The sequence below is a fragment of the Miniopterus schreibersii genome (assembly GCF_964146895.1).
Source record: "Miniopterus schreibersii genome assembly, chromosome: X".
NCBI classification, from domain to species: Eukaryota; Metazoa; Chordata; class Mammalia; order Chiroptera; family Miniopteridae; genus Miniopterus; species Miniopterus schreibersii.
The window spans coordinates 56,315,453-56,335,961 of record NC_138104.1 but is presented as its reverse complement, the minus strand read 5'-3'; the positions used below and the strand labels follow the sequence as shown (position 1 = coordinate 56,335,961).

The following is a 20,509-nucleotide window of genomic DNA, read 5'->3' as shown; positions in this document are numbered from 1 at the left end:
CTAGTTAGCCAACACCTAACTTGCAGGTGTTGTTTAAAATGACTCTTGTATCCTTATTTCCTACTCTATTTTTACTACCGCCAATCCAGTGTATCTCCTCATCTCCTCATACTTAGATTAGTTTCCTTGATATCAGATTGTCCTCACTACAGTATATACTGTCATAAAATCAACATCATTTTCATCATGTCACTGCTTACTCAAAAACTTTAGTTTCAGACTTCTGAGAAAACTATGTTTTAAATATCTGCTTATTTTCAAGGTTTCCATAATCTGACCCCACTTACTTATCCAATTTTATTGATAATTATACTCTAACACGCAAAGCCCATTCTGGCCTCTTCACTGCCCACTCACAAGTCAAGCTCATCCCTGCCTCCAGATCTCACTCATGGCATTTTTTCCCTCACTTAAAATACCTTTCCTTTTTCTTTTCTCCCACATGAACAGTGCTCATCTGAAAAACTTGAATAAGTCCCACTTAAGTCAAGAAATTTTCTTTGACAATTTGATCACCTTCACTGTAAAATACTAATATAAGGGTTTAGTGCTTCTTTATATACTGTTTTGAATTATTTTCTATTACTTTGAGTATTAGCATTGCCTCTCCAATTAGACTTTACACTTTCTGAAGAAAATTCTTGGAACACAGTAGTTATTAAGTGGGTACTTGTTAATTGTCTTAAATAAATAAGAAAGATAAAATGAAGGACTACCCTACTTCTTCAACTCTTGTGCTTTTGAAGCACTTTAAGAGGTATTAGCAAAATCCCTAACAGTCTGTCCGAACCTTGAATGGTTTATCACAAAGGATTCTTCTCTAATGAAAAGGAATTCTATGTACTTTGGCGGTACAAACAGGCTTTTGGAAGCAACAGAGACACAGAAAGAAAGCAATGCTTCAGCATTGGCTGTAGTCCTCCAGGAACTGAGAAAAATAAAGCCTATCACCCAGTTTCAAGTAAGTAATTTCAGGAAGCCCAGATAATAAAGGAAAGAGAAACTGAAAGCCTTTTTACTTTTCCCTGCTAGATTTTACTGGTTCAGTTAGACAGGCCTTGGAGGGAGATGCCTGGGAATTTATCTATAAAATCTTGATGCTCCACTGGAGTAAGACAGATGCAAAATGTAGTATTACTTACTTAATATGAATTGTATTTATGAAGTTTCTGCAAATTGACCTAGAAACCAATTATCTGAAGTAACCTTCAACCAAGTTATTCTACTACATTAAAAAAAAAAATTATAGCTCTCTAACCACCTAAAATATTCTTATGTATTAGTTTATATTTGTAACATATTTATTCTAAAGCATAAGATCCATGAGAGTAGAAACCTCATCTCCCTTATTCACTTCATGTATCCTCAGTGCTTAGAAAACTTACTGGCACAAAGTAGGAGCTAATAAATAACCGCTGAAAGAATAAATAAGAAGTAGCTCTCTAGTGACCCTAAGATTTTAAAGGACTAACCACATGACTTATTCCAAATAAATATTCATCCCTTGCATCATACCACCTTACCAAGCATGGTGTGTGAGATGGGGAAGGTGATGGTGGGCTGGCCTGTCATCCTCCAACGGCTACAGAGGTAGGAAAGGTCTGTTCTAAGCATTTCCACTATCATATTGTTGTCCAGAGCCAAGTAGAACTGTTGCTGGTCTATAAACTGAGAAAAATTAAAATAACAGCTTAGAGTAATTTACTCTTACAACTATCAAATAATATTTTAAAGTAATCACATATTCACAAGGATATATATGATGTCACAAAGGCAACAATACCTCCAAATGTAATTCCTAATTCTTCCCAAAGCATCTGGTGGTCCATTGATACATATAATAATTTTGACATTTTACAGTGTGTTATAATTTACAAAGTGTTTTTAAGTACATAATTTTACTTAATTCTGCAACAATCCAGTAAGGGCTTTTCTTCTTTTAGAGGTAAAAATAAGGCCAAGAGACATTAAGTGGATTAGCAAAGTCCCATGGCTAGCAAATGGCAAGATCAAAAATATCATCTATGGTCCAATATTTTTTGTCTATATCTCAGCTGTACTAATTCAGATGTAAGATGACAAATGGAAAGCTTAACTTTCTTTCCAGAAAATAATTTCTCCTCCCCGTATAAACAAATAATCAGGCTTGTTAATATAATGTGGCCAATAAACATCAGGGTAACAATCATGGTTAAAACAATACTGACATTTTTGTTTAAAAGAGGATATCAAAGATCTCCAGGCTTGTTAAAAGGGCCCCTCCTTCAAACAAAGAGAACACATAATTTGGTAAATGAAAAAAAAAAAAAAAAGACTCCATTTTATTTATAAAGAATACAAACACAAATAAGAATAATCTTATTCTTAATTTTTTAAAGTAAGGTGTACTTTTTAAAGTACTCAAACATCTGTAAAATCCCTAGTCACTAATTCTGCAACACCCAGGACTACTTCTGGTAGCCATAGTCACTTGGCAAAACTTTATGCAAGAAATACAATTCAGTGCAACTCAACAAATATTTATTGAGCAACTTAATATGTACAAGGCATGTGGAACTCTGACATTTGTCAAAACCCCAGTAAATGCTTTATTTCTCTAATGTTTCTTTTTTATTTCCATTCATCTCTATATATGGTAAAGCTCATTCCACCCACCTGTGGAGTGAAGGTAAAGATAGTTTTTCGAATGTCATAGAGTTTTGAAGTTCCAAGGACTCCCATGTGTCTATAGGGTCGGCCACTGAGTTTCATTCTACTGTTACACCCTGAGGTAGAATTGAGGAAAGATCAAGATATTTTCAGTGCACAAATCCAATCAGCAAACATTTTTATTGTATTAGTAAACACTTTCTGATTGAACAAGCTAAGTTCTGTGTCTCAAAGTTAGTGTTCATGTCATATAGAGGACCATACTAAGAACTGTAGAGCCCTTAAAGAATTTTATGCGGGGAGGTTAAAGAAGGCAGCAGACTGAGTAGAAGCTACACTGATACACTCCTGGGACCAAACTGGATTACAACTAAAATATAGAAAAACAATCCTGAATAATCAACTGAAACTGAAGACGAGCTGGAGAGCACCCTCATAACCAAGGAAGAAGAGTGAAGACCACATAGAGACTGATAGGAAGTGTGGAGGTGTGAGAGGCCTGGCTGGGCTCCCACAGGCAGCAGCTGATGGTCCAGAGAAATATCTCAGCTGTGGGGGGTTCCCACTGAGGCCTCGGGGGCCTAAACCCCAGGCAGGGCTTCCAAGCCCAGAGCATCAGAACTAAGAAAAGTGCCCACATAACATCTGGCTGTGAAAAGTAGCTGGGTTTCTTTCTACCAGGGAGAGAAGGCTGGAACTGCAGGCACCCTCTTAAAGAAGCAACACACAAAGTTTCGTGTACAGCCGCTCACCTTGGGCTCTGTCAGAGGGAGAGCAGAGTGGACTGGAACTGTGTAAGTAGAATCTAGGTTTTTGGGCTCTGGAGATAGTGCTCAGAGGGCACCCCTCTGGGTTCCTGTGCCAAGTCATTCCCCCAGACTGCAGAGGCAGACATTTACCTTCCAAGCAGCTTTTGCCTGAGGGGGAAGCAATTGCCCCACCCTGCTGAAAAACCTCTCACCCTACCCCACGGAGTTTCTACAGCCTGAGGCTCATTAAGAGAATCAGATTAATCAGCCTGTGGGTAGAGGCAGACTTCGGAATGCTTTGAGTCTTTGCTTGATCTGCTTCTGGACCCAGGCCTTGGAAAAGCAGACTTTGGTGTGCATCTTGGTCCTGTCCAAACACACCCAGCCCCAACAGAGGGGACCTCAAGCCATGGGTTGTTGATAGCTCCAAACAGGGTACTCAAGGCAGTTACAAACAGTGTCTGACATTGGCCTGCACCAGAGGCTGTCCAAAAAGACTGAGAGTCTTAGCAGATCTACCTAATACATAGAAAAAACCCCCCCACAATTAAGCAGCCAAAATGGGGAGACAAAAAACAAGCCCCAAATGAAAGAAAAAGAGAAGTCTCCAGTAAAAGAGCTAAATGAAATGGAGATAAGCATTCTATCAGATATAGAGTTCAGAATACTGACTGTAAGGATTCTCAACAGCATGAAAAAATATAAAAGAAATTAAGAATGACATAGCAGAAATAATACATTGGAAGGAATAAATTGCAGTTTAGAGGAAGCTGAGGATCGGATCAGCGAATTAGAAGACAGGGTAGAAAAAATCACTCAATCAGAGATCCAAAAAAGAAAAAAACAATTAAAAAACAGGACAGTGTAAAGGAGCTGTGGGACAACATAAAACATAACAATATTCACATCATAGGAGTGCCAGAAAAGGTCAAAAGTAAGCAAGGGTTAGAGAACCTGTTTGAAGAAATAATGGCAGAAAAATTCCCTAACCTGGTGAAGGAAAATGTCACACAAGTTCAGGAGGCACAGAGAGTCCCAAGCAAGAAGAATCCAAATAGACCCATGCCCAGACACATCATATTTAAAATGCCAAAAATTCAAGACAAAGAGAGAATATTAAAGGCAGCAAGAGAAAAGCAATCTGTTGCCTACAAAGGAGCTCCCATAAGGCTGTCAGCTGATTTCTCATCAGAAACTCTACAGGCCACAGGGAATGGCATGAAGTATTCAAGGTAATGAAAAGCAAGGATATGAAACCAAGACTACTCTGTCCAGCAAGGCTATCATTCAGAATAGACAGTGAAATAAAGATCTTCCCAGACCAAAACAAAGGCTAAAGGAGTTTATCACCACCAAACCAGCATTGCAGGAAACGTTAAAGAGACTGTTGTAATAATAAGAAGAAACAAAGAGAGAAACATAGGCATAAAAAATTAAAATGACAATAAATCAGGACCTATCAATAATAACCTTAAGGGCTTTAAGGGAGAGGTCAACAGCAATATAGTCATAGTCATGGACTTTAATACCTCACTGACTTCACTGGATAGATCTTCCAGACAAAGAGTCAACACAGAGACAGTGACTCTAAATGGTGCACTAGATCAGATGGATTTAATTGGTATTTACAGAACACTTCACCCCAAAGCTGTAGAATATATATTCCTCTTAAATGCACATGGGTTATCCTCAAAGATAGACCACATGTTAGAACACAAAGCCAGTCTCTACAAGTTCAAGAAGATTAAAATCATATCATGAATCTAGAAACCAACTACAGTAAAAACACTCAAAAACATTCAAACACATGGAGGCTAAAGAACATGTTATTAAACAATGAGTGGGCTACCAATAAGATCAAGAAAGAAATAAAAAACTTCCTGAAAACTAATGAAAATGAAAACACAACAACCCCAAATCTATGGGACACAGCAAAAGCAGTCCTAAGAGGGAAGTTCATAGCACTGCAGGCCTACCTCAAAAAGCAAGAAAAAATTTTAATAAACTATCTAACCCTACAACTTAAAGAATTAGAAAGCTCCCCTGTGAAGGTGTCTGGACCAGGGCTTTTGTTTGCTGGGAGTTTTTTTTTTTTTATTACTGCTTCAAGTTCATCAGTTATTATTGGCCTATTCAGGTTTTCTGATTCTTCCTGATTCAGTTTTACATGATCTCACTCATATGTGGAATCTAATAAACAAAATAGACTGAGGAACAAAATAGATCCAGAGACATAGAAGCATGGAACAGACTGATGAATCTCAGTGGGAGAGATTAATCAAAGAACTTATATTCATATATGCATAATCCATGGACACAGATAATAGTGTGGTGAAGGCCTAGGGTGGCAGATGTGGGGTGGAGGGGATCAATGGGGGAAAAAAGGGGAGATATCTGTAATACTTTCAACAATAAAGATAAATTTAATAAAAAAGAATTTTATTCTGTTATAAAGAATCCACATCATCTAAACATAAGAGGCAAGAATGCTCATAAAATTAATAGTATGTGAGTGATAAAATGCTATTACCAACTGTCATGCACTAAATTTCTTTAAAGCCCATAAAAAGTGCAAAAGATATACTGGTTGTCAAACTTTTTAATGTAAACTATTACGCAACAAAGCTGAACAAAAACTTCATCAACTTAAAGATGGTATGCTAAACTGAGAAACTGAATGGAGAGAAAATGGGCGACACATCTGTAACACTTTCAACAATAAAATAAATTTTTTAAAAAAGAGTGTATCTTGATCTCCTTCAATAGCATAGTACTGAAAAACTTTATTGAATGGGACAACACATTTTATCCAAATAAGTCAAAATATTCCAATATTCTTGTATGTGATAAAAAATTGTGCAACCTTATACACAGTAAAATTCACTTGGTAGAGGAACTTTTTAAAAAATATTGAATGACAACTGAGAAGGAGGGTGAGAAGAGATTAGCCGAAGAACTTATAAACATATATGCATAGCCCATGGACACAGACAATAGACAGGTGAAGGCCTGGGGTGGGGTGGGAGATGGATGGAGGAGGGCAAAGGGGAGAAAATGGGTGACATCTGTAATACTTTCAACAATACAATTTAAATATATATTATATATATTATATATAAAGAAAAATTAAAAATATTTTAGTCAGACATTCTCTTATATAACTACAATGCAAATGAGCTAAAATCAGGAAATTAACATTGATAAAACACTGTTATCCAACCCACAGACTTCATTCAGATTTCACCCATTCTCCTACTTGTCCTCTGTAGTAAGAATATTTCAGGTTCAGGATCCAATCCAAGATCACCTGTTGCATTTCAGTTGTCATGTCTCTTTAGCCTTCCTTCATTTGGACAAGTCTTAGCCTTTCTTTGTCCTCTCAACTTTGACACTTTGAAGAGATGGGGCCAATTATTTTGTAGGATGTCCCTCTATTGGAGTTTGTCTGCTACATCATTAGATTCAGGATATTACAAGGTGGAAGAAGTACCCCCAAAGTGATGCTTTTTTCTCACTGATCTTATTGGGTGGCAGTTGACTGTGACTTGTTCCCATATTGGTGATGCTAACTTTGATTACAAGCCTGGACATGTCCTTCAAGTTTCTCTACTGTAAAGTTACTATTTGCCTGTTGTGATAACAAATAAGTAACCTATGGGGCGATTACTTGAAGTTATGTGAATATTCTGTTCCTTATAGTAATTGATGGTTCTTGCCTGAGTCAAATTACTATAATTGCCAGATAGTGATTTTTAAATTCTATCATTCCTTCTGCATTTATTACTTAACATTTTACTCTATGGGTCTTTCCTTCTCCCTTATTTATTTACTTCTCTCAATATGGATCCATGAATTCTGATTTTATTCAATGGGCTATAAACCATTACTATCATTACTTATTTTGATGCTCAGCTTGTCCCAGATTTAGCCAGTGAAAGCTCCTTCAATCTGGCTTCTATGCCTGTCATTCTTTGAGCACATTCTCATTTCTGGCACAAGACAATCCAGGCTCACTCTCTCAGCTGCAGCCCTGTACTCAGCCATTTTTGCTAAGGACTCTTGGTTCTTTGTAGTGGGGAGTGATATTAGATTCCGAGATCTGGAACTATGTGTGCTCACTGCCATTAAGGTGTCATTGCTCATGTCCTTCCAGTGAACAGACTGGGGAAAATAGCCACTTCATGTCATTCTTGCCTTTCACTATTTTATATTTGTAGCTCCTTTCTTTCACCGTGAGAAACTTAGCTCCTAAAAAAATCAATATATTTACCCCTTTGCTCAATTCTACAATACATGTAAGCTTGTTTCAGAGTTACTACACCCACATGACTATTAACAATAAACCTACTAACCTACTCAGTTATTTAAGTTTTCTTTGCAGTCTTTTTGGTCCTTTTATCTTCAGACTGAGGGGCGTGAAAGTATTGTAGCTAAAAGTTACATGGATACTTTCTTTTCCACTTTTCTTAATATGGTTGTTACCCATTTGGTGTATAGCTAAGTTTATTTGTTTCTGTTTGTTTCCAACTTTGAAGTTAAAAAATCCTTCTTGATTTAACCTTTGGCATTTTAATTATGATGTGTCTTGGCGTGGGCCTCTTTGGGTTCATCTTATTTTGGATTCTCTGTGCTAGCTGGACCTGGATGTCTGTTCCCTTTACCAGGTTGGGGAACTTTTCAGACATCATTTCTTTAAATAGGTTTTCTGTCCCCCTTCTCTCTCTTTTTTTTTCTATCTGGGACCCCTATAATTCGAATGTTGTTATGCTTGATGTTTCAGAGGTCCCTTAAACTATCCTCATTTTTTATTCCTTTTTCTTTTGCTGTTCCTATTGGGAGTTTTGGCAGAAAAAACATTTTTGAAAACTTAAAAAGGTGGGAAGGCCCAGCCAGCATGGCTCAGCAGTTGAGCATTGACCTATGATTCAGGAGATTGAGGTTCAATTCCCTGTCAGGGCACATGTCCAGGTTGCAGGCTTGATCCCCAGTTGGGGGCATGCAGGACGCAGCCGATCAATGACTCTCTTATAGTTGATGTTTCTCTCTCTCTCTCTCTCCCCTCTCTCTCTCTCTCTCTCTCTCTTTTTCTCTCTGAAGAAAAAAAAAGGCGTGGGGGGGGGGGAGACTTAAACTATCAGACAACTACAAAGTAAGGCATAATTTTAATGAAAATTTAAATAGAATATGTATACATCATGTATCTAAATATCATGCATGTAACATGGATGGACCTAGATAAGTCAGACAGAGAAAGACAAATACCATATGATTTCACTTACGTGTGGAATCTAAAGAACAAAATAAATAAAATACAAACAGACAGATACAGAGAACAGAATGATGCTTATCAGAGGAGAGACGGGTTGGGGGACTGAGTGAAAAAGGTGAAGGGATTAAAAAGTACAAATTGGTAGTCACAAAATAGTCACAGGGATAGAAATAAAGCTTAAGGAATAGTCAATAATATTGCGATAACTATGTATCATGCCAGTTGGGATACTGGAAATATCCAGGGGATCACTTAAAGTATATGATTGTGTAACCATTATGTGGTACACCTGAAACTAAAACAAAATAATATTGAATGTAAACTGTAATTAAAAAATAAAATTTAAAAATATCATGTATGTGTGTATATATGTATGTATATATACACACACATGCACATTCACACACACAGCCACCTGATTTCCTTTAGTACATATGCCATTTTTAGTTTAGCATTTTGAAATTACAATCTATCTGATATGTTAAATGTAGTTGAATTTCTTTTTGTCTTTCAAAAGGCAATTACTATTACATCAATACCTGTTACAATGAGGAAATAGTTCACTCATTTACACACATTATTTTCCTTTTATAACACAGGATAACACTATACACATTGTTCTCAAATATTTTTCTCCAAAATATATATTGAATATCCCTTCATGTCAGAACAACTTTTTTTCTGGAACACATTTTTCTTGGGGATTTTATTTTTGGCCCTGCTTTATCCTAAGTATGATACTTATCAAATAGGTCATATTTTTTATTATTTTTATTTATTTATTTTTATCCTCATCTGAGGATATTTTTTTCCATTGCTTTTTCAGAGAGAGTGTAAGGGAAAGAGAGAGAAACATCGATGGGTTGCCTCCTGAAGGAGGGGCTACTGGGCTGGAGCCTGCAACTGAGGTATGTGCCCTTGGCTGAAATCAAATCCGGGACCCTTCAGTCTGAGGGCATATGCTCTGACCACTAAGCCAAACTGGCTAGGGCAAACAGGTCATATTTTTAGTGTTGCTTAACTCTTAGGAATAGAACCAGAGAGCTGTGAATGCCTTGGTCATATTCCAGGCTCCACTTTGTAAAGTACACATTTTACCTGAGATTAATATCACAACCAGGTTTATCCACTGCTCCTTCCATTTTGTTTCTTTTTTATTATGGTAAAATATACATAACATAAAATTTATAATTTTAACCATTTTTAATTGTTCAGTGGCATTAAGTACATTTGCAATGCTGTACAATCATCAGCACCACCTATCTCCAGAACTTTTTCATCTTCCCAAACTGAAACTGTACCCATTAAACAATAACTCCCTATGCTCCCCTCCCCCCAGTCCCTGCCAACCACCATTCTTTCTGTCCCTATGAATTTGCTTACTTAAGGTAACTCATATATGTGGAATTGTACAACATTTGTCCTTTTGTAATTGATCTATTCTATTTTGCATAAGGTCTTTAAGGGTCATCCATTTTGTATATGTGTCCAAATTTTACTCTTTTTAAGGCTGAATAATATTTCATTGTATATATACATCATATTTTGCTTATCTTTTCATCCATCATTGGACACTAAGTCTTTTTTTGGTGATTTCTTAGAATATACATGAAGTTAAGTACATGAATCTATATTTTTCTATTTTTGTTTGTCATTTGTTTCACTTTGTTATTTTGTTTACAAGGCATTGTTATTAGTGTTGACTGCTTTAGGCAGTCAACAGTCTTTTATATTTAGACTTTCCATTTCTCTTGGTTCCTTCCTACATTTTTATATTTCTGCCTGAGATCATTTTTCTTCTGCCTAAAGAAATCCCTTTAGTCCAGCTGGCATGGCTCAGTTCATAGGTTTAGCATCAACCTATGAACCAGGAGGCTACGGTTTGATTCCCCATCAGAGCACATGCCCAGATTTCGGGCTCGATCCCTCGTAGGGGGTGTGCAGGAGGCAGCTGATGAATGACTCTCATCATTGATGTTTCTATCTCTCCCTCTTCATTCCTCTCTCTGAAATAAAAATAAATAAATAAAATAAATCCCTTTAGTATTTTTTTTAGTGTGAATCTGCTAGTGATGTATCCTCAGTCTTTATTGATCTGAAACGTGACTTTACATCATCTTTATTGCCGAAGGGTATGTTCACTGGATACAGAATTGTAGTCTGGCAGTTATTGTCTTCCAGTAAGCATCATTCAGTTGTTCCAGGGAGTTCATTGGTTTTATTTGAAAAGTCAGCTGTAAGTTTCATCATTGTTCTTTTGAAAGTAACTTGTCTTTCCTTAACTCTGGCTATTTTATTTTATTTTTAAATTATATATTATTATCATGGCTAAAATTAATGATTATTCTTTAAGATTATCTAATTTTCTTTCTTTTTTTAAAAAAATATATCTTTATTGATTTCAGAGAGAGGAAAGGAGAGGGAGAGAGAGAGATAGAAACATCAATGATGAGAGAGTCATTGATCAAGCCTGCAACCGGGCATGTGCCCTGACGGGGAATTGAACCCTGATCGCCTGGATCCTAGGTCGACTCTCAACCGCTGAGCCATGCCCAGCCAGGCAAGATTATCTAATTTTCATATTCAAATTCCCTGTTGTTCTACCAATTTTTAAAATAATTTAATTTAATTTAATTTTTTCCATCACCATTTATCCTTTCTATGCCCAAGAAACTCTGGCTATTTTAAAGATCTTCTCTTTATCTTGGTTTCCAGAAGTTTGATTATTAAACACTTAGATTTGGTTTTCTTTGTATTTATCTTGTTCACAGATTTTTAGCCTTTGTGTGTTGAAAAATTTTTGATCATTATCTCTTCAAATACAGTTTCTGTTTCATCTTTTCCTCTTGTTCTTAGGTTACAGAACTTTTCACTATATCTTTTTTTTTTTAATATATCTTTATTGATTTTAGAGAGAGGAAGGGAGAGGGAGAGAGAGAGAGAAACATCGATAATGAGAGAGTCATTGGTTAGCTGCCTCTTGTATGCCTCGCACTGGGGATCAAGCCCGAAACTTGGGCATGTGCCCTGACTGGGAATCCAACCTCAATCTCCTGAATCCTAGGTCAATGCTCAGCTTCTGAGCTACACTCAGCTGGGCTATATCTGTTTCTTAATGCTCTTTCAATTTTCCATCCTTTATTTTCTGTGATTTAATTTAGATATTTTCTACTGAGTTACTTTTCAGTTTATTAATCCTCTCTTCTGCTGTATCTCATATGCTTTTAATCCCACCCATTACATTCCTAATTTTAGGTTTTGTGTTTTTTAGTTTGGGGATTCTGTTTGATCCTTTTTTACATTCCAGATTTCCAGTGAAATTCATCTTCTAAATTTATTTTTGGGTATATTAACATAGTTTATAAAAGTCCTGTCTAATATCTCAAAAAATGTGAATTATCTGTATTGTTTGATATATTTAAATTTTAATTAAATTTTATTATATTAAATATATATATATAACAAAAGTTACCATTTTAAATATATAGTTCAGTAGCACTAAGTACATTCGCATTGTAATGCAACCATAACCACCAGCCACATCCAGAATGTTTTAATCATCCCAAATAGAAACTTCATATGTATTAAACAATAACTCTCCATTACCTTCTGGCAACAACCCTTTGATCTTTTAGTGGCATTCAGATGTAAATGGCATATAACATTGTGTACGTTTAAGGTGTGGGAAATGTTTACCACAATAAGGTTAGTTAGCCCATTCTTTACTTCATGTAATTGCCATTTTGTGGGTATTATGATGAGAACATTAAGCTCTACTCTCATAGCAACTTTTAAGTACACAACACGATATTAACTATAGTCACCATACTGTACATTAGATCCCTGGAACTTATTCATCTTATAATTTAAAGTTAGTACGCTTTGACCAACATTTCCCTATTTCCTCCACCCCCCAACCCCTGACAACCACCATTCTACTCTGTTTCTGTGAGTTTGATGTTTTTAGATTCCACATATAAGAGATATCATACAGTATTTATCTTTCTCTGTTTAACTTAAATACCTCAATAAATATGAGTGCAGATATTTCTTTGAGAGAGTGACTTTATCTCCTTTGATACATACTTACATGTGGGAATTGTTGGTCCTATGTTTCATTTTTTGAGAAATCTCCATACTATTTTCTGTAGTAGCTATACCAATTTACACTCCCACCAACAGCGCATAAGGGTTCCTTTTTCTCTACATTCTTTCAAGAATTTATCTCTTGGTTGTGTGTTTTTTGTGTGTGTGTGTTTTTTAAAAATAATAGCCTTTCCAACAGGTGTCACATGAGATATCACATGTGGTTTTGATTTGCATTTTCCTGATGATTAGTAATGTTGAACACCTTTTCATGTACTTGTTGGCCATTTGTATATCGTCTCTGGAAAAATGTCTATTCAAGTACTCTGCCCATTATAAATCAAATTGTCTGCATGTCTGTTATTGAGTTGCACAACTTCCTTATATAGTTTGGATATTAACCAGTGATTAGCTATATGGTTTAGAAATATTTTCTTCCATTCCATTCCATAGGATACCTTTTTGAAAATTTTTGTTCAAAATGTTAAAGATGTCCCTTTTTCATTCCAATGGCCCATTCCACCCCATCCTACCCACCTCACGAGTCCCTGACCACACAAATGTCCAAGACCTTGAATTGTACATCTATGCATATAAGTTCTTTGGTTAATCTCTCCCCCTCCAACCACCTGCCCTCATCCATCCCTCCGAGATTTGAAAGTTTGAACCATGCGTCCATGTCATTGAATCATTTCTGTTCATCAGTTTATTAAGTTCTTTAGATTCCACATCTAAGTGAGATCATGTGATGTTTGTCTTTTTCTGCCTGGCTTATTTCACTTAGCATAATATTCTCCAGGTCCTTCCATACTGACCCAAATGGTACGAGATCCTTCTTCTTTACAGCTGTGTAGTATTCCATAGTGTAAATGTCCCACAGCTTTTTTATCCACTCATCTACTGATGGGCACTTGGGCTGTTTCCAGATCTTAGATATTGTAAATTGAGCTAATATGAATACGAGTGCATATATTCTTTCTGTTTAGTGTTTCAGGATTCTTATGATATATTCCTAGAAGTGGGATCACTGGGTCAAAAGGAAGCTCCATTTTTAATTTTTTGAGGAATCTCCATACTGTTTTCCATAGTGGTTGCACCAGTCTGCATTCCCACCAGCAGTGTACTAGGGTTGCCCTTCCTCCACATCCTTGCCAGCACATGTCATTTGTTGATTTGTGGACGGTAGCCATTCTGACAGGTGTGAAGTGATACCTCATAGTGGTTTTAATTTGCATCTCTCTGATGATTAGTGACATTGAGCATTTTCTCTTATGTCTCTTGGCCATCTGTATGTCTTCTTTGGAGAAGTGTCTACTCAGGTCCTTTGCCCATTTCTTAATTGGGCTGTTTGTCTTCCTCTTGCTGAGTAGTATGAGTTCCTTGTACACTTTGAAAATTAGCCCCTTATTAGACACATCCTTAGCAAATATGTATTCCCAGATGGTGGGGTTCCTTTGTATTTTGAGGCTGTTTTCTTTTGCTGTGCAGAAGCATTTTAGTTTGAAGTAGTCCCATATGTTTATTTTTTCTTTTGTTTCTCTTGCCCTAGGAGACATATCAGTGAAAAGTCCACTATGTGAGATGTCTGTGACTTGACTGCCTATGTTTTCTTCCAGGATTTTTATAATTTTGGAACTTACATTTAAGTCTTTAATTCATTTTGAGTTTATTTTTCTGTATGGTGAAAATTGGTGGTCTAGTTTCATTTTTTTTGTATGTACCTGTCCAATTCTCCCAGCACCATTTATTGAAGAGTCTGTCTTTTCTCCATTGGATGCTCTTGCCTCCTTTGCCAAAATTAACTGACTATAATGGTTTGGGTCTACTTCTGGGGTCTCTGTTCTGTTCCACTGGTCTATATGTCTGTTGTTGTACCAATACCAGGCTGCTTTGATTACAACGGCTTTGTAGTACCGTTTGATATCCAGTAAAGTGATCTCTCCCACTCTGTCCTTTTTTCTCAAGATGGCTGCAGCTATTCGGGGTCTTTTTGGTTCCATATAAATTTTCAAAATGTTTGTTCTAGATCTGTGAAATATGCTGATGATATTTTAATAGGAATTGCATTGAACTTATAAATTGCTTTGGGTAGTATGAACATTTTAATGATATTAATTCTTCCAATCCATGAACATGGTATATTCTTCCACTTGTATACATCTTCCTCTATTTCTTTTTTCAGTGTCCTGTAGTTTTCCGAGTACAGGTCTTTTACATCCTTGGTTAAGTTTATACCTAGGTATCTTATTTTTTTTTACTTGCAATGGTAAATGGTATTGTTTTTTTAGTTTCTCTCTCTGAAAGTTCATTGTTGGTGTATAAGAATGCCACCGATTTCCAATGTTGATTTTGTATCCAGATACCTTGCCAAATTCATTTAACAAATCTAGCAGTACTTTGGTGGAGTCTTCAGGGTTTTCTATATACAATATCATGTAATCTGCACATAATGACAGTTTTACTTCCTCCTTTCCAATTTTGATAACTTTTATGTTTTCTTCCTGTCTGATGACTGTGGCTAGGACTTCCAGTACTATGTTGAATAAGAGTGGTGAAACTGGACACCCCTGTCTTGTTCCTGTTTTTAAGGGAAATGGTTTTAGTTTTTTCCCATTGAGTATGATGTTGGCTGTAGGTTTGTCATATATGGCCTTTTTTATGTTAAGATATGATCCCTCTATTCCCACTTTGCTGAGAGTTTTTATCAGAAATAGGTTCTGTATTATGTCAAATGCTTTTTCTGCATCTAGTGATATGATCAGGTGATTTTTGTCCTTCATTTTGTTTATGTGATGTATCACATTTATTGATTTGCAGATGTTGTAATAGCCTTGCATCCCTGGAATAAATCCTACTTGGTCGTGGTGTATGATCTTTTTATTGCTTGATCCAGTTTGCTAGTACTTTAGTGAGGATTTTAGCATCTATGTACATCAGGGATATTGGCCTACAATTTTATTTCTTTGTCTGGTTTTGGGATTAGGATGATGCTGGCCTCATAAAAAGAGTTTGGGGGTTTTCCCTCCTCTTGAATTTTCTGGAATAGTTTAAGTAGAATAGGTGTTAATTCTTCTTTGAATGTTTGCTAAAACTTGCTTGTAAATCCATCTAGTCCAGGACTTTTGTTTGCTAGGAGGTTGTTGTTTTTATTACTGCTTCAATTTCATTAGTTGTTATCGGCCTATTCAGGTTTTCTGCCTCTTCTTGATTTAGGTTTGGAAGATTGTATGTTTATAGGAATTTCTCCATTTCACGCATGTTGTCCAGTGTGTTGGCATATAGTTACTCACAGTATTTTCTTACGATCCTTTGTATTTCTGTTCGGTTGGTTGTTATATTGCCTCTTTCATTTCTGATTTCATTTATTTGGGTCCTCTTTCTTTGTTTATTGATTAGTCTGGCTAAAGGTGCAACAGTCTTATTTACCTTTTCAAATAACCAGCTCTTGGCTTCATTGATTTTTTGTATTGTTTTTTTAGTCTCTATGTCATTAATTTCTGCTCTGATTTTTATTATTTCCTTCCTTCTACTTCCTCAGGGCTTTTCTTGCCATTCTTGTTCTAATTCTTTTAGTTGTTGTGTTAGATGGTTCATTAGAGCTTTTTCTTGTTTCTTGAGATAGGCCTGTAATGCTATGAACTTTCCTCTCAGTACTGCTTTCGCTGTGTCCCATAGATTTTGAGTTGTTGTCTGGTCATTTTCCTTTTTTTCATAAAGTGTTTTATTTCTTCCTTGATCTAATGGGTAACACATTCATTGTTTAATAACATGTTATTTAGCCTCCACGTGTCTGAATATTTTTGATATTTTTTATAGTGTTCTATTTTAAGTTTCATGGCATTGTGATTTGAGAAGATGCTTGATATGATTTCAGTCTTCTTGAATTTGTAGAGTCTTGCCTTGTGGCCTAACATGTGGTCTATTTTTGAGAATGTCCCTTGTGCACTTGAGAAGAATGTGTATTCTGCTGCTTTGGGATGAAATGTTCTGTATATGTCAATTAAATCCAATGGATTTAGTGTGTCATTTAAGGTCTGCGTTTCCCTGTTGATTTTTTGTCTTGATGATCTGTCCAATGCTGACAGTGGGGTGTGAAAGTCCCCCACTGTGATTGTGTTGCCGTCAATCTCCCCATTAAAGTCCACCTAGAAATTTTTTATATATTTAGGTGTTCCTATATTGGGTGATACATGTTTATAGGGCTTATTTCCACCCATTGGATGGATCCCTTTAGTATTATGTAGTGACAAAGGAGACTTTGTCTCCTTTTATGGTCTTTATTTTGAAGTCTGTTTTGTCAGAAATAAGTATTGCTACTCCAGCTTTTTTTTTCTCTCCATTTGCATGGGATATTTTATTCCATCCCTTCACTTTTATCCTGTGTGAATCTTTTGCTCTCAGGTGAGTCTCTTGTAGACAGCATATATTTGGTCCCTGTTCTCTTATCCATTCAACTACCCTGTGCCTTTTGATTGGACCATTTATTCCATCTATATTTAAGGTTACTATTTATATATACCTATTTAATGCCATTTTCCCCCTTTATGCTGATGTACCTTTCTCTCACTATTCCTTCTTTTTCTTAGAGCAGTCATTTTGCCAATTCTTGCCATGCTGGTTTGGTGGTACTGAACTCCTTTCATCTTTTTTTCTCTGGGAAGCTGTTTATTTCACCTTCAATTTTAAATGATAGCCTTGCTTGATAAACAGTCTTGGTTGTATGTTCTCGCTTTTCATTACTTTGAGAATTTCATGTCACTCCCTTATGGCCTGAAGATTTTCCGTGGAGAGATCGGCTGTCAACCTTATGGGGGTTCCCTTGTAAGTCACTGCTTGTCTCTCTCTTGCAGCCCTTAATCTTTTCTCTTTGATGTGTCTTTGAGTGGGTCTCTTTGGGTTTCTCTTGTTTGGAACCCTCTGTACTTCCTGAACTTGTGTGGCTTTCTTCCTCACCATCATAGGGAAGTTTTTTGTCATTATTTCCTCCACCAAGTTCTCTACCCCTTGCTCTCTTTCCTCCCCTTCTGGCATTCCTATAATGAGAATGTTGTTTCACTTAATGTTTTCCCAAACCTCCCTTAGACTGTCCTCAGGCTTTTTAAGTGCTTTTTCTTTTTTGCTGCTCTGATTGAGTAATTTTTTTCTACCTTGTCTTCTAAGTCACTTATTCTATCCTGTACTTCATTGAGCCAGTTTTGAATTCCTTCCAGTAAATTCTTGATATCAGATATAGTATTTTTTATCTCTGCCTGATTCTTGTTTATGATATGTACCTTTTTCATGTTTTCACTAAGCTTTTCGGCCTTACCTCCAAGTGCCTTGTTGTCCTTACTAATTTCCTTGAGCATCTCTATAACCATTACTCTGAACTTTATTTCTAAAAACTTGCTTAATTCCATCTCACTGAAGTATTTTTCTAGCAATTTTTCGTTTTCTTTAGTTTGGGCGTTGTTTCTTTGTCTTCTCATTTTTGTGGCTCATAGTGTTTGTATCTATATATTAGATATATTTGCTGTCTCCCAGTCTTATGGGGATGGATTTTGTAGTGTGAGGCCAGTGGAGCCCAGAGGTGTGTTTTCCTTATACTTCTGAGCTCTTTGCTCTAGGTGTCTTCCTTTTGTGCATGTCCCTTTTGTGGGTTATTTGGGCTTTCCTGGTATGATTGGGTCTAGATTGTTGTTGACCAGTCCTTGGGAGGAGTTTTCTCTCAGGTTGGCTAACTTTGTGTCTCAGCCTCAAGCATGTTGTGTAAGCTGTTGTACGGGTGCTGGCAAGCCAGGACAAAAATAACTAAACTTCCAGGAATGAAGTGGTATCTTACAAAATATCTTGACAATCGCAATGAAAACAACCGAAATGAAAATAGAACTGGGAGAGTGAAGGGAGAACACAAATGCTGAACCAAATAAAAAATAATAATAATAATAATGTAAAAAAGGAAAGAAATGTAAAGCTAGAAGAACAGTAATTTGTTAATAGTGATGAAAAATTTTAAAATAATAATAATAAACTAAACTAAAATGTAAAAAATAGAAAAGCTACTGGGAGACAAAAGGGACAGAGAAAAGATTCTGAAAGAAGGGCCAGCAAAAAATTAAGGGAGAAAATAGGAACAGGATAATAGTTGAAAATGAAAAAATAAAAACACAATAAAGAGAATAAGAGAAACTGACAATCAAACAAAAAGACAGGGAGACAGAAGGGAGAAAAAGAAAAGAAAGAAAATTAAAAAAAAAAAAAGTAAAAATAAATTTATGCCAATGGATTGAGATTAGAGAGAGACATAAACTCTGGGTAAGGAGGGAGTCCAATAAAAGATATGGGGGAAACTGTAGAGAAAAACAGTAAACTTATTGGTTATAATGATAAAGCCCCAGCAATTAAGCCGGGAATATCAAGAAAGTATTGATATTAGAGCAAAGAGAAAACAAAACAAAGGAAATAAACACAACAAAACAAAGAAACAAGAGAAAAAAAAAAAGCTAAGCAAAACAAAATTCTTAAAAAAAACCAAACATTTTAAAAATTAAAAAAAAAATTCTAAAATTTAAAAAGAATTTTTTTTTGGTTTGTTTTCTTTTTTTCTAAGGGGGAAGGGGAAAGATCAATCAGGTGAGTTTCTTCTGGGCATCTTATGTTATCTGTGGCTCACTGTTCTGTATGCTGATTTCCATTCTCCTGGGAGGTACCTGCTGTATATCAGCCAATGTGAGGAGCTGTCCAGGTTTGGCTCTAGTGTCCTTAGGTAGTTAGTTGATCTGAGGCTCTCCATGGACCACCTCCTCTTGTCAACTATTTTGCAACCTTGTAGTTGCCTGATCGTACTCCAGAGTCTTCTGTAGAGTCGTTAGGGTGCAGAATGGCTAGTGCAGCTCAGGGTATCACTCCTCTTACTTTGAGGTTTTGCTGTTAGGCACTCACTGTAGGGAAGTTAGTCTCTGCTCCACAGCCAGCTCTTCAGTCTCTACCCTATCTTCTGATTCTAGTTCCCCATACACTGACCTGCTGCAGTTTCAGGTTGACTTCAGTGTGTTGCCTTTTCTGTATGATCAGTTTCAGCAGCCTGGGCTCAGTGGGTTTGATTAAAAAACATTCCAGTGAGCACTTTGCCTCCCCAGGCTCCAGCAGGGGTTTTCAGCTTTTCCTCCAGTTCCCAAACCAATAGTCCCTTAGAGCCTTATTCTTATAATGTCCTCCTGTTAGCCGTTCTCCCTTCTCTCTCAGGATTGTGCCCTGCAGGGGGTATCTAAGACTTCAGTGAGCTGAAGCAGCCTACTTCCTACTAGGGGTGGTGCTCCTAGGCTGCAGGAGAGGCATGCATGCTCTGTTCCTCCCTTCCCAGATCTGGTTTGTTGGTCACAAGGGGTGTGTATTTCAAACATTCTACTCGGCAGACACAAATCCAAGCTTCTGCTGGACTTTCTGCCCAATGCAAGCCAGGAAGGTGGAAGCCAGTTCAGTGATCAAAAACTCATCCATGCACAAAGCAACACACAAGCAGAGAACTCAACCCGTCAGGTCCTGTGCCCCTGAGCGAAGGTACCCAGCAGGAGGGGACACTAAGTCAGTTCCATGCAGCTCCCCTGCACCACTCATCTCCGTAAAAGCTGGGGCTGCTCCATGCACACCACCACAGCACCCCTCACTACTGGTAAAAAATCTCAGAATCTCCCCACTAAGAGCTCAGGGTGGAAGGGCTCTCTTCATCTTCCCCGTGCCACTCCGATTAAATGCTTTCTGGGTCTCAACACAATTC

General features: G+C 36.8%; 1 protein-coding gene across 1 annotated transcript in view; it reads right to left on the bottom strand.

Annotated features, from left to right (window-relative positions):
• Window positions 1–20,509, bottom strand: part of PHKA1 (phosphorylase kinase regulatory subunit alpha 1) — a 208,546-nt gene that overhangs the window by 68,310 nt on the left and 119,727 nt on the right. Inside the window, exons 16-17 of the mRNA XM_081125812.1 lie at window positions 2,656–2,765; window positions 1,524–1,668 (exon numbers count right to left, since the gene is read on the bottom strand). Coding sequence (XP_080981938.1) covers window positions 1,524–1,668; window positions 2,656–2,765 — 255 coding nt within the window. The remainder of the gene's footprint in view (window positions 1–1,523; window positions 1,669–2,655; window positions 2,766–20,509) is intronic.